Source organism: Trematomus bernacchii, unplaced genomic scaffold, assembly GCF_902827165.1.
Source record: "Trematomus bernacchii unplaced genomic scaffold, fTreBer1.1, whole genome shotgun sequence".
NCBI lineage: Eukaryota > Metazoa > Chordata > Actinopteri > Perciformes > Nototheniidae > Trematomus > Trematomus bernacchii.
This window is the reverse complement of record NW_022987593.1, coordinates 18,805,255-18,819,231: the sequence shown is the minus strand read 5'-3', so window position 1 is coordinate 18,819,231 and position 13,977 is coordinate 18,805,255. Positions and strand designations below refer to the sequence as shown.

Here is a 13,977-nt window from a genome sequence, read left to right as displayed (position 1 = left end):
GATCTTTGTTAAGATCCATATGTCAGTAGAGATGGGATGGCAGAAGGTGCTATATATATATATATATATAATTCCAAAGCTGGTAAAGACCTTTCAAATTTAGCAATAATAGTCATATAAGAAAAGTACTGATTTGTTCTTGAATCAACTTTTTTATGGAAAATGTTTTATGTAATTTTATTTCATTTTAAATAAAATGAAAGACATTCACAGTTAATGTAATTAGATATACATTATTAATGCCATACATTTTTAAATGTAATTAGATATACATTATTAATGCCATACATTTTTGCATAAATATTTATTCAGTATGATAGCTGTCTAACAGAAGTTAAATCCATTTCTCACTTATTCTGACAATGTACTTAACCCCAAATAAAAGAACCCAATAAAAATAGTTGTTAAATAATAGTGAAGTCACGTTGTAATAACAATAACTCATCTCTCTCGGTTTTTTTTGTTTTCTTTGTGTGCTTTGCCAAAAGCCACTGTGTCAAGTGTCCTAGTTGGGTTACCGTAACGAACAGCAGCCGGCTCTCGATTTTTAATCCTAATTTAATCGTTTATGTTCGCCGAATTGACATGAAATCACTGACAAATATGAATATACTGTATTCAACTTCATTAAAATGTTATTAACGTGCCTAAACTCAGTAATTCACTAAAAATTACTGATCCCTGGGTGTTATTTTTCCCCATAATGACTAAGTCGCTGCAAATTATCCCGCTTATTACATGGCCACATTCTCAACAAAGTACGACATGACTCCCAATATTAATTAAAATGCTTTTATGGATTTAGAAAATATTTTTATTGATTTAAAACATAGTTCTATGTATTGATTTAAATGTACATGCATCCGCTAAGAAAAATAGTCCGTTGTTACCGTTTTTTAAACAGTCAGAATGAAACGGCAGCTCTCAGCTGTGTGTTCACACTCCTAACTCTGATCTTTCTTTTCCAACAGTTAAGTTAACTGTAGGTTACTCTGATTGACAAGCTTACAGTTAGTGAAGTAACACTTTTTTTTTGTGAGTCACGACCTCGCTGTTTCATTCTAACATAACGCTCCAAATATGACTGTTTCCACTCGGACTTCAATACAGCAACACCATTGTTTGGTTTCCATGGTAGCGTGTCTCTTTAGTAGCGTGCACTCCTTTCCTGTAAATTACAGGTCCAGCCAGGCAAAACAGTAATATGAAATATGAACGTTAGTTTTTAACTGAAATGATCAAATAAAGTCAAAATGTCACAGTGTTTACAAACATTGACCATACCGTTCACCAGCCCCCACCCCATTCTTTGTTTAAAACGAATTGGCCATCGGAATGTGTGTGTCCCAACCCCCCCCTGTGATATCTCTTCACAGGGGGGAGAGAGTTAGACGCTCGTGAATTGTCAACGGGGGGGGGGCCTCTCTGCACGGAGGAGCCGCGGAGAAGTGAATCACAGTGATCTGCTATTTTAAAGTAAATTCAACACATATCGACCCTAAATATAGCATATATTAAGAACGAGAAAGTGTTAACATCGTTTTTTGTAAACATATGACCAATGTGCGAGGGTGATGACATCAGAGCATCGTCCTATGGGCTTAGCCCCGGACAGGTACAACAGGTATTCACTCAGAGGGGGGTAGTTACCCATTTACATGTCAAAAAGCAACATACAGTAGGCGGGTGGGGGATGGTGAACGTTTACATTTCTCTACAGCAGTGGTTCCCAAACTTTTTGTGCCCAAGGCACACCAAAGGACAAGTAAAAATCTCAAGGCACACCTATTGTGCGAAATAGCCCTTATAACACGTGTTATCACTCATATCATGTAAAATATCTGTAAATGTGCATAATTATTTACTAATGCCAAATAAAATGTATAGATAGAACAATCAGTGGTTCAAGTTAGTATATTCCTCAGTGTAACATATCCACTAGTTGCAAAGCTTAAACATTTTTATATATTTTTTTATTTTAAGGGAAAGGATGTTTTCACTACTCAGTTTGTCAACTATGTTACGGACAAACTTGATGTCATTACAATCATTTGATTAAGTCCTGCACTTCAAGTAAAATCAAATTTGAAAGGCTCTTGAGTCTATTCTACCATATATCCAAAGATTTTTTAAAGTTTAAAAAATAATTGTATTAAAGTTTTGTTTTTTCATGTGATATGTTCAGCACTGTCATTAAGTTTAGGGATATTTTGTATTATAAAACTACCATACAGGTCATTTTGATAGTTTTAAGAGATGTCATGTAAAACTCCAACCTGTGTAGATATACATTATACTATAAAGGATATCAGAAGCACTATTTTAGATATTTTAAATTTGAAAAAATGAGGTGCAACATAGTTGACAATGAAAGTCAAACATTTGACGCAAATAACATAGTTGACTGGACACATTATTAACCATCAGCACTATGTTAATTTCAAGGCAGAAGTGCAAAATTCCATTGATAATGATGTGTAATGACGTCTACATGTCGTACAAATTGTCAACTAGGTTACCTGTCAACTAAGTTAATACAGTTATTACAGTACTGGGTAACTCAGTTGACAGGTAACCTAGTTGACAATTTCCCTATTTTGACCCATCATTTCAATGGTAGGCCTTGCCTGGATGACCACATGTCATTTTCTTGAACAGGTTAACATCACATTTGCACATATAATTGAATTAAAATCATTAAACAATTGTAAACCATAACAATGTACGTAACATTGTTGATTGTCAATGAGTATATTAATTGACCATGTGCTATTATACATAAAATATTGTAAAAATGTAGAGGACAATCACCACAGTGTGTTCAAAATGTCTGCCAAAGAGGAACATGGCATCATGTGATGCTGGTGACATGGTATTGGGACAAACAATTTTTGAGTTAAAGGGGGAAGTTCTGTTAGTAACATAGTTGACAGAACTTTTGCGGACATTCATATATTAAGATATTTAAATTATTTAAAGGGGGAAATCAATTAAAAATATGTTATTATTCTTTAGTATTTAGACTTTTGAAATAAATGAATCATTTTTTAAATTTACTTTAATGGTTTTTATTCATTATTTTGAATCCAAGACACCCTCAACTGAAAAACGGACATAGCAAAAACTGACAATTTAAGAACATCATGACACATTTCAAGCTAAATAAAGCATAGGATGCACATAATGTTTGTGTGATATTATAACATGCTTTCCAATAATAGGCAAAATATGATATTTTTGAAGAAAATAGTTAGAATAATTATAATTATCATCAATGGACATCAATGGACATGGAATGTACCCTAAATTGTAGAATCACTCAGCAGTTACATACACCAAACCTTCCAGTTATATTCCTATCAATATTATGAAGGCTTTTACAGAAGGGTTTGGTCATATATAATTCATAGCCTGAATTATATAACATTTTATACCTAAAAACATGGTGAAAATTGATATTTTAGGGCTGTTGACAGTATTTTCTGATTTATGGAGTGATACAAAGAGATATCACTCACTCAATTTCACTTTCCACTATGTCCACCGTTGTTTTTCACAACCAATGGCAGAACTTTATTGAGGCCTGTAATTAGTCAACTACAGGTCTCTTGAGTCAGTCTTTTTCTTCCAAAAAGCTTGTGACAAGATGTTATTGCTCTTGGGGCATTAAAAACAAGATTTTAACTTTAGTTTTTTATATAATATCTGCATTTTCTATTGTGAAAAACTAAGTCTTAGTTATTTAATATATAGCGCCATCTCCTGGTTAAACCCTGAAATTGGAGAATAGTGGGAGGGCCTAACATTCCTGAATACTGGTCTTTGGCAGGCAACTGGCTGGCAGTCGGCAGGAAGCTGTATGCTGGGGTCCAAAATAAGAGGCTCCATCTGTATAAGATTTTTTACCCTTCATCATACACCAGTTTCATGAGGTTTAGCTGATGTTTTTCACAGTGCAAAGAAGGACATTGCACACATACAGAATCTGCATTTGGTACACTGCAAAAATGTAAAATCTTGCCAAGTATATTTGTCTAATTTCTAGTCAGAATATGTGGTTACACTTGATATAAGACTAAATAACTTAAGTCTTGTTTTTCGACTCGGCATCTTAAGCATCTTTTTAAGTCAAAGTCTCTTAAAAACATCTTATTTTAGAGGAAAATCTCCAACTAACATCAGAAAACAGAAAGCGTCTGAGCATTTCTGGCTTTTTTTGTTACAAATTCCCTAATTCTGGTCAAATATAGTTCAAAATAAGTTTTCCCAGCTAAATACAAGATCTAATTTATCTAATTATCCCATCTTTACTTCAAGAAATCTTACCAGGCCATTTTGTACTTGTTCTATTGGCAGATTTGTTCACTTATTAAAAGCGAAAAGACCTTTTTTTTATTATATATTTACTTGTTTTTGGAGCAGCATTTCTTCCAGTGTACCAACACGAATGTCTGTTTAACACAGGAAACAGAGTCAGTGTTGTTTACTCTGAGCTGTTTATCCCGCTGTTATCACTGAACAAACAGCACATGATGCAATGCAGGGAGTTCACTGTGCTGTGTGTTTCTCTCATGTGATGAAACAGAGGCTTTACATTGGACCTGATCCATCTTTTGTATCAAATTTCAATGGCTGTTTTTTTTAAGGAACCTGTTGCTGGTCCATTCCAGCATTTTAAAATGTATATCCACACTTAACACAATAAAACTGTGCCACTTGTTTCATCCTTTGTTCTTCTTAGTAAGATCTATTTTTTAAATGGAGCATTCAAGAAACAGGTATGTGAGGTTTATACTATATTACTTGCATTTATCTATGGACACTTAATTAAAAGGTTGATATAAACTTTAAAGTGAGAGGGAAAGAGTATCATCTGCACATACTCGGACGGGCATCCTATGGAAATTAAAATGCAATATAAACAATGTGACTACATTTGTCCTATTCATTCAAGCCATATTTAAGAGAAACATTTGCAATTTTCGAGCACATTTTCAAACAACCTGATGTATAATGGACAGCTTTTCAATTATAAATCAAAATCAAAAATATAATATAAAGAATGAAGCACCATTTTTAATTGGTTCAAGCCACAATTCAAGTGAAAATGAAATCAGACAGCATTTTAATTGAATGAAAGGTTAAATGCTGTTTTAATTTAGAAACTAGCATTATAATTGTAACAACGTCCCTTATGGGTCATTTATAGGTCTTTGTTGCAATGGTGGTCCTCTTTTGCTATTTATTTTTAATTCCATTTGATGATAGCTTGTTCACTATTTTAGGTTATTTCCACACTGCTCCCGAACAGCTTTCAACCTGCAACAACCTTATTGCAGTACAATAATTAATACATTGCACTTATATAAACCCAAACTAAAGAGTGATGGTTTTCTACTAGATAACTAAAGGTAAACTATTGAATGCATGTAAGTCGCTTTGGATAAAAGTGTCCAGTAACAAGTATATATACAGTATACCATGTATTATTGTATTATAATTATTAAATTAGAGAGCTTTTTCTGCCTCTGATGTTATCTCTAATATCTCACTCACCCGTCTCTGTCTGCCTGGGTTGGCAGGTCAACATCCGTCCACAGCCAAGACTCGTAGAACTTGGATCGTAGACTAACTTGAGTCTCATCCAGATACTCCCACTCTTCCTCCTCGTCCGCCTCCACCTCTTCTTCTTTTTCTATAACCTTTTTACTTGCCGTTGCGAATGAAAAGGGATGCACAGCAAGCCGTGGGCTCTTTTGCAGAAATAGTTGAGAACCAAATTCACGACCTATGTGAACACATTTATATATGATTAGACGTCTCTAAAAATATGAATCTCAACGTTGTTAATAAGTCCACAACCCAAGCACTACAACAATTCCCTGCGCAGAAAAAGGTTAGGAATTGTCTTTGAAATAAAAGATCAGTAAGAACCTTCCTCATGAAACACACAAAGTGATTTAAGCCAAAGATTACTACAAAGTCAAATGAAGAGGAGGCGTGCTGTGAACTATTGTAAAGTAGAGTTAGATTACCCTCAGTCAGTGTTCTTACCTTTCAAAATAACGGACAGCCATCATTTACAAATGAAGATCGTAAGGAATACTCAAACTAACTCTTGAGACCATAAACTCATGATTGCTAAGTTAATTTTCTTATAGAATTCTATACAATCTGACTCTGTTGGCAATTAGAGAAAATATAGGTTTTAGGCACTTCCACATTGGATTTACTTTTCAAACCAACTAGCCTGATGCCCATGATGAATTGATGTATCCCTGACTTTTCATTCAGCAACAGCATCAGCTACTTTCTTAATCCGTCTAATACTTTAGTTTGCGACCAAAAACCTACAAAACTAAAAACATTCCCATCATCCTCAGCTGTACTTTGTGTTTAGTGATAATTAGCATTTGTCAGCATGCTAACACAATAAAGCAACCCTAAAAACATTATACCGCTTAATTTCAAAGAAAGATGTTTAAATGTCTCAACATATCTCGCTAACTGCAGAATGGGAAAAGGTTGAGGTAGAGTTCTTACTACGTGTAAATGGTTGTATTTCTACTGCATAGACATCCATCTCCCTCCTTTGAAAAGTGGGCATGGGTTGAGTGGTGGTGGTGGTGGGCGGAGGTGTTGTAAATGGGGGTGGGATGGTGGGAATCTCTGTGTTAAACTCCTGGTTCCTGTAGGTGGCGCAGCAGTAACGGAAAGCCTTCATGCACTCCCAGCCCTCGGTGATGTAGAGGGAGCGCCGTGTGCAGGAGTACGGCATGGGGATCTCCCTGAGGCCGTCCTTACAGCAGCGGCGCTGCAGCTTCTCTTTGTAATGACTCTCTGCGGGGGGGCAGAACACAGTCATCAGTGCCGCAGGTGGGAAATAGTGGAGTACAAATATTTCGTTACTGGACATAAGTAAATGTTTCTGGTATCAGTAGTTTACTCCACGACTTCTTACTTTGACTTCTTACATTTTGAACACAAATACCTGTACTTTCTACTTCTTACATTTTGAACACAAATACCTGTACTTTCTACTTCTTATATTTTGAACACAAATACCTGTACTTTCTACTTCTCACATTTTCCAAACAGGCTGGTTCCTTTAGTTTGAATGTGTGTTTGGTGGCGTGATCATTATTATTTAGAGTCATTGCGTGCCTATTGATTTGAACACGATCCGTGTATCCATCATTTCCTGGTCTTCTCTAAAGAAGAGGGACCAATGAACACTTTGTCATTTTGCCGTTGTTCAGCATCGAAACATTCATTAGCTAACAATTACATTATTGTTCCATTGTTAGGGAGGTCAGTTACTCTTTAAAACAGCTGCTAGTTATGGGTACTTTTTACTTAAGTACATTTCGAAGCCCCTACTTATTTACTTTTACTTGAGTAAGGCAAGGCAAGGCAATTTATTTGTATAGCACAATTCATACAGTGATGCAATTCAAAGTGCTTTACAGGATCAAACAGATAAAACACAATACATTTTTACGATGGTCAGTGAGAAGAAATACAAAAACACACAAAATAATTAAAAGAAAGAAATCCATGTTTAACAGTTCGAAAATTAGAAAATTTACATTTTAAAAGCCATGTTAAAAAGAAATATTTTTAGACCTGATTTAAATGATTCTAAAGTGCGAGCCATTCTCAGATGTTCTGGGAGTTTGTTCTATGCATTAGGAGCATAGATGCAGAGGGCTGCTTTCCCACGCTTTGATCTCACAAATGGAACAGTGAGCTGGCCTGCGCCTGAAGACCTAAGGGGTCTGCTGGGTTCGTACCGCTGAAGGAGGTCCTTGATATATTTGGGTCCTAGCCCTTTTAATGCTTTATATGTGTGCAATAAAATCTTAAAATCAATTCTCTCACTTACTGGAAGCCAATGCAGCGATCTCACCACTGCAGTAATGTGATCTGTTTTCTTTGTCGGGGTTAAGAAGACTCTGGCAGCAGCATTTTGAATTAGTTGGAGTTTACGGAGTGATTTTTTTGTGAGGTCTGTGAAGATGCTGTTGCAGTAGTCAAGCTTGCTAAAGACAAATGCATGGACAAGTTTTTCAAGGTCTTGCTTGGACATAAGGAGTAAAGAAGTTTAGTCAGTGCTTCTACTTTTACCAGAGTATTTTTAAACACAAGTATCTGTACTTCTCCTTGAGTAAAGGATGTGTGTACCTTTGCCATCTCTGATCAGTACAAGCAATCAAATATTTTTCATTTGAATAATTGCTTAAAAGAAAATGTGTGATGGGTTTGTGACCCAATTATATTGTTGCTTATCAGTTGTTGGCTTGTTTTGTTTTTACACTGTGTTAATGTAGGATTTGCTTTTCAACACATTATTTATTTTCCTCACTTCCTATATAGTACTGTCCCAGCGCCAAAAACCAGGAAAGGGAAGATGTTCAGGGAGTCGGTCATTAATGGGAAAACAACATAGACAGAATTCATACGCAAAAGATTGTATTGACTGCCCTAACTGTGGTCACTTTTTTGTTTACCTCGTGTCGGAATTAAATTCTTCTGACCTGAGCTCCTCAAACAATACAAAATATATAATAAAATACAAAATAAAAAAATAAAAAATAGTGCACAAAGTCTACAGTATATACATGTAAAAGTCTATATACAGGTAAATCACACAACGAACAGTAGACAAACACTGATAAGAGCGTCCTTAGCAGCAGACAGCTAGCAGAAAAGAGCAGACTGCTGAATGTCCTAATTGACCAATCAGAATCGAGTATTCAACCAAGCTGTGCAACAACTCAAACTGGATTTAATGTTTCTTTCTGCTGGATGTGTCAAAAGGCAACGTTTTGCTAAAACCAAAAAATATTAAAATATTAGCTAGTCATTTTCAATTTCTTTTTTCCATAATCAGACAATTAATGCAGTTATTTTAATCTTTTTACTCACCCAGCTGGGCTTTACGCTGCAGCTTTTCAGCAGAGCGCCTCCTTCTGGCACTGCCTGGACACTTCAGAGCTGATCAGAGGAGAAAGACTTCCTTAGTCTTTTTAATGTACAATAGATCATTGTTTTGCTAATCAGTACCTTTATCATATAAACCCTTTTTTTTTTATTACATAAATTTGATCAAATATGACCAGTTATTTAAAAAAAGATCTTGTGCCTCCCGTATATCAAGAATGTAAGAAATGTAAAACGGAAATGTTCAAACTAAAAAAACGTGCTTTCCTATTAATAATTTTAGTTACAGGAATTTGACGGTTTAAGTGGACAGTTTTAGTGCCCCATGAGAGTTTAACATGACTTTCTCTTTTCTTTTGTATGCATATAGGCAAAGGATGACTGCTATCCAAAGCGTGCTATCAATGCAAAAATGTTGGCATTAAATTAGCCGTCATATGAGTTACTGTTTGTCAAATTCAACAGTATAGAAGCTCCAGTATTTCTTTACTTTTAGCAAACACACAGTGTAAACATGGCCTTCAGCTACCAAACAACACTTTGACTCCAACAGCTTACTGTAACGAAAGGTGAGAAAGTCACATTACCTACACAGTATACTGTATGTGCTACTATTTCAATATCCATCTGATGTTTCTTATATGAGGAAAAGGTCACAAAAACAGCTTGTATCTCATTAAAACAGGTCATTACGTAACAATGTTTTAAATATTTTGCACTTTTCTCCTCAATTTATTTAATTGAGAGACATTTAATTGCTAATACAAAAATGAAGCAATAATAACTACTATAATGACTCATATAAGATGACAAGAACAAGAAGGGAGTTTGTTTAAAACACAGAATATGAAGTGATCCTGTGAACTACTCTGTGTTTTGCGTACCAGCTTGAGGGAAAGTTAGTGGACAACAAGTTAATTCAGTGGGTAAGACAACGTGTCTTACACACATGTCTTACCCACTGAAACATAATCAAAACAAGGCCAACTTGACATATCACTAACATTTAAAAAACATTTTTTTACAATATTGTAATAGCCCGAATCCACCAAACACCCGGCCTGAGCGTGTAGTGGCTCCATGCTCGTAGGTACCTTGTCTGAAAACAGTTTGGAGCCCGGTGCTGGAGGCGAAGAGCAGTCCAGCGTCTGAGAACACCGCCAGGGCATTTTGGCCTCCCCCTCGGGTGCAGCCGATGTCTCCGTGCTCCACCGCTCCCCAAATCTGGGAAGACATGTGTTAGGGTTAGGGTTTTTGAGCTTGTTATAAAACAACAAACACTTAGTGAACAGAACCTTCAAAACTTGTTGACTTTTGAGAAAGAGTCAGAATTTTGAGAAAGAGTCAGAATTTTGAGATGAGATTTTCAGAAAAAAGCCAACATTTTGAGAAGAAACTCAGTATTGTACATGACAGGATGTATGATTACCTAGAAGAACCGGTATTCCTCCATCTTGTGACTGTGTAACTCCCTCTCTTAAGCATGTGAAGGACACTGTTCAGGAACTAGTTGTACCAAATGCTCTGTATGTGATGACTACTTCCATTCTTGAGAGGATCATAAATATATGGATCCTGAGATTGAAGCTCAAGCCGGTGACGAGCATAGTGATCTGGTTCATGCAAAAAACTTTTTGCGCTGTATCATATATTACATTTTATCTGTTGCAGATGCGATACTTCATTTTATCATTGAAAGTAGCGGCAGTTAAATGTGCAGACTTTACAGATTCTACATTATGCCTTGGATTGATTCAAGGTTCAAGGTTCTTTATTGTCAATCTGACATAGTTACAGAGTAATTATGTAGTTGAAAATCTTATGTCACAGGCTTCTCCAACAATGCAACATAATAACATAATAACAATAAGAGCAAGAGCAATACAAAAAGAATAATAGTTATAAAAATGAAATAAAGTTATGATGTGGAATAGTGCAATAGAGTCTATATACAAGTTATTGGAATGATATATATATTAGGTATTAGATACATACTACTGAGTAGCAGATGAATGTTTGAAGTTGTTTCAACAGTTCAATTTTTTAACAGTCTCACTGCCCGCGGGAAGAAACTGTCTCCGAATCTTCTTGTCCTTGCCAGGATGCTGCGGTAACGTCTGCCAGACGGCAACAGAAAGAACAGTTTGTGGCTGGGGTGATGGGGGTCTTTGATAATCCGTAGTGATTTCTTCCTGAGCCGCTGGGAGTAAAGGTCCTCCATGGATGGCAGCTCCGTCCTGGTGATGTGCTGTGCAGTTTTCACCACCCTCTGTAAAGCCTTACGATCGAGGTCGGTGCAGCTGCCGTACCAGGCCGTCATGCTGCCAGTCAGGATACTCTCTATCGTGCACCTGTAGAAGTTGCAGAGTATCCTGGAATCCATTTTGAACCTCCTCAACCTGCGGAGGAAGAAGAGCCGCTGTCGAGCTTTCTTGGTGATGGTGGTGGTGTGAAGAGACCATGTCAGGTCCTCAGTGATGTGGACCCCAAGGAACCTGAAGCTTTTGACTCTCTCCACCGTAGTCCCATTGATGGCGATGGGGGCGTGTCCCTCTCCCTGCTGCTTCCTGTAATCCACAATCAGCTCCTTTGTTTTGCTGATGTTGAGATGGAGGTTGTTATCCTGGCACCAAGATGTCAGGTTTTCGACCTCCTCTCTGTACGCCGTCTCGTCATCGTCAGTGATCTGGCCGATGACGGTCGTGTCATCAGCAAACTTCACGATGGTGTTGGAGCTGTGTGTGGCCACGCAGTCGTGGGTGAACAGGGAGTAGAGGAGAGGGCTGAGCACGCAGCCTTGAGGGGCACCGGTGTTTAGAATCAGGGTGGAGGATGTGATGTTTCCCACCCGCACTGCCTGGGGTCTGCCCGTCAGGAAGTTCAGGATCCAGTCACAGAGGGCGCTGTTGAGCCCGAGGTCTCTGAGCTTGATGGCCAGCTTGGAGGGCACAATGGTATTGAATGCTGAACTGTAGTCAATGAACAGCATTCTCACATATGTGTTCCTGTTCTTCGGGTCCAGGTGTGAGAGGGCAGTGTGGAGGGTGAGGGTTATGGCGTCGTCTGTGGACCTGTTTGCTCTGTAGGCAAACTGCAGGGGGTCCAGAGATTCAGGGAGGGAGGAGGTGATGAATGATTTGACTAACCGCTCAAAGCACTTCATTATGATGGAGGTGAGTGCTACTGGGCGGTAGTCGTTGGGGCAAGTGATGATTGTCTTTTTCGGGACAGGAACGATAGTGGAATGTTTGAAGCATGTGGGGACTACAGACTGCAGCAGGGACCTGTTGAAGATGTCTGTGAACACCTCTGCCAGCTGAACTGCACACACCCTGAGAACACGGCCAGGGATGCCGTCAGGTCCAGGAGCCTTGTGTGGGTTAACCCTTTTAAAGGATTTACACACATCTGCCCTATTTAAAACAAAAGGGCAGTGTAGCTCCTGGTCCATCTGTACCTCCACAGCCTGGCTGCTCTCAAAGCGTGCAAAAAAACTGTTCAGCTCATCTGGGAGAGATGCGCACGCAGACACTCCCGCAGCACCCCCCGCTGCTCCTTTGTAGTCAGTCATTGTCCTTAGTCCCGCCCACATATTCCTAGTGTTACAGCCTTTGAAGTCAGATTCCACCTTCTCTTTGTACTGTCTCTTTGCATTTTTAATTGCTCTCCGGAGATCATACCTAGACTTCCTGGACTCCTCCAAATCCCCCGCTCTGTGCGCGATAGTGCGCGCTTTCAGCTTGCCGCGCACATCGGAGTTTATCCAGGGCTTTTGATTTGGGAATGTCCGTACAGAAACCTTCGGTACCACGTCATCGATGCATTTCCCAATGTAGCAGATGACAGTGTCCGTGTGTGTGTTGATGTTATTGTCCTCAAACACACTCCAATCCGTAGATGCAAAGCAATCCTGCAGTGCTGAATCTGACTCCTCGCTCCATCGCTGTACTGTCCTTGTTACCGGTCTGTCCCTTTTAAGTTTCTGCTTGTACGCAGGCAACAACAGTAGTGAGATATGATCTGATTTGCCGAAGGGAGGGCGAGGGAGAACCTTATATCCATTCCGGAAAGGGGAATAAACATGGTCCAATATGTTTCCCCCGCGCGTCGGGCAGTTGATGTGTTGGTAATATTTTGGCAAAACCTTCTTCAGAAGAATAGAAGAGGGAGGGATGAAACCCTCTTTAATGGTCACACATGCAGAGCACACAGCACACACACAGTGAAATTTGTTCTCTGCTTTTAACCCATCCTAGTAGCAGGAGTCTAGTACTAGGAGCAGTGGGCAGCTATTGTACAGCGCCCGGGGAGCAATGGGAGTGAGGGGGGGAAGGGGGATGTCCGGTGCCTTGCTCAAGGGCACCACGGCAGGGCAGGAGGTGAACTGGGACCTCTCCAAGTAGAAGTCCACACTCCATATTTTTTAGGTCTGGTCGGGGACTTGAACCGGCGACCCTACGGCTCACAGTCCAAGACCCTACTGACTGAGCCACTGCCGGACATGTTGGCGGTGTTGAAATCTCCGGCCACAACGAACGCCGCATCTGGCCGTGAAGTCTCGGTCTTATCAATAATCCCAAACAGCTGATCGAGTGCCGTGTTGTTGTCGGCGAGTGGCTGCGGGGGGACATACACTGCTGTTATCACAACAGATGTGAATTCCCTCGGCAGATGGAAGGCCCGACATGAGATCATGAGGTGCTCTAGATGTGCGGAACAGTCCGATGAAATAATCTTCACATCTGAGCACCAGTTGTTGTTAGTCATTACACACACACACCGCCTCCCTTACTTTTCCCCGAGTTTGCAGTCCGGTCCTGACGAAAAATAGAGAATCCATCAGGGACAATGGCGGAGTCCGGGATAGCGGGGTTGAGCCAAGTCTCAGTGAGAATTAACACGTTACAGTTCTTAATGTCCCGTTGAAAAGCAATCCGGCTTCTGAGTTCATCTAGCTTATTTTCAATGGATTGAACATTAGCCAGAAGAATACTCGGAAGAGGGGGTCGATTCTCGCGTTTCCTCAGTCTGACC

General features: G+C 39.1%; 1 protein-coding gene across 1 annotated transcript in view; it reads right to left on the bottom strand.

The window, feature by feature from the left end:
- The window catches only part of LOC117482032 (complement C3-like), a 44,834-nt gene that overhangs the window by 17,617 nt on the left and 13,240 nt on the right, over positions 1 to 13,977 (bottom strand). The window contains exons 18-21 of the mRNA XM_034129993.1: positions 10,038 to 10,167; positions 8,929 to 8,997; positions 6,544 to 6,840; positions 5,557 to 5,788 (exon numbers count right to left, since the gene is read on the bottom strand). Coding sequence (XP_033985884.1) covers positions 5,557 to 5,788; positions 6,544 to 6,840; positions 8,929 to 8,997; positions 10,038 to 10,167 — 728 coding nt within the window. The remainder of the gene's footprint in view (positions 1 to 5,556; positions 5,789 to 6,543; positions 6,841 to 8,928; positions 8,998 to 10,037; positions 10,168 to 13,977) is intronic.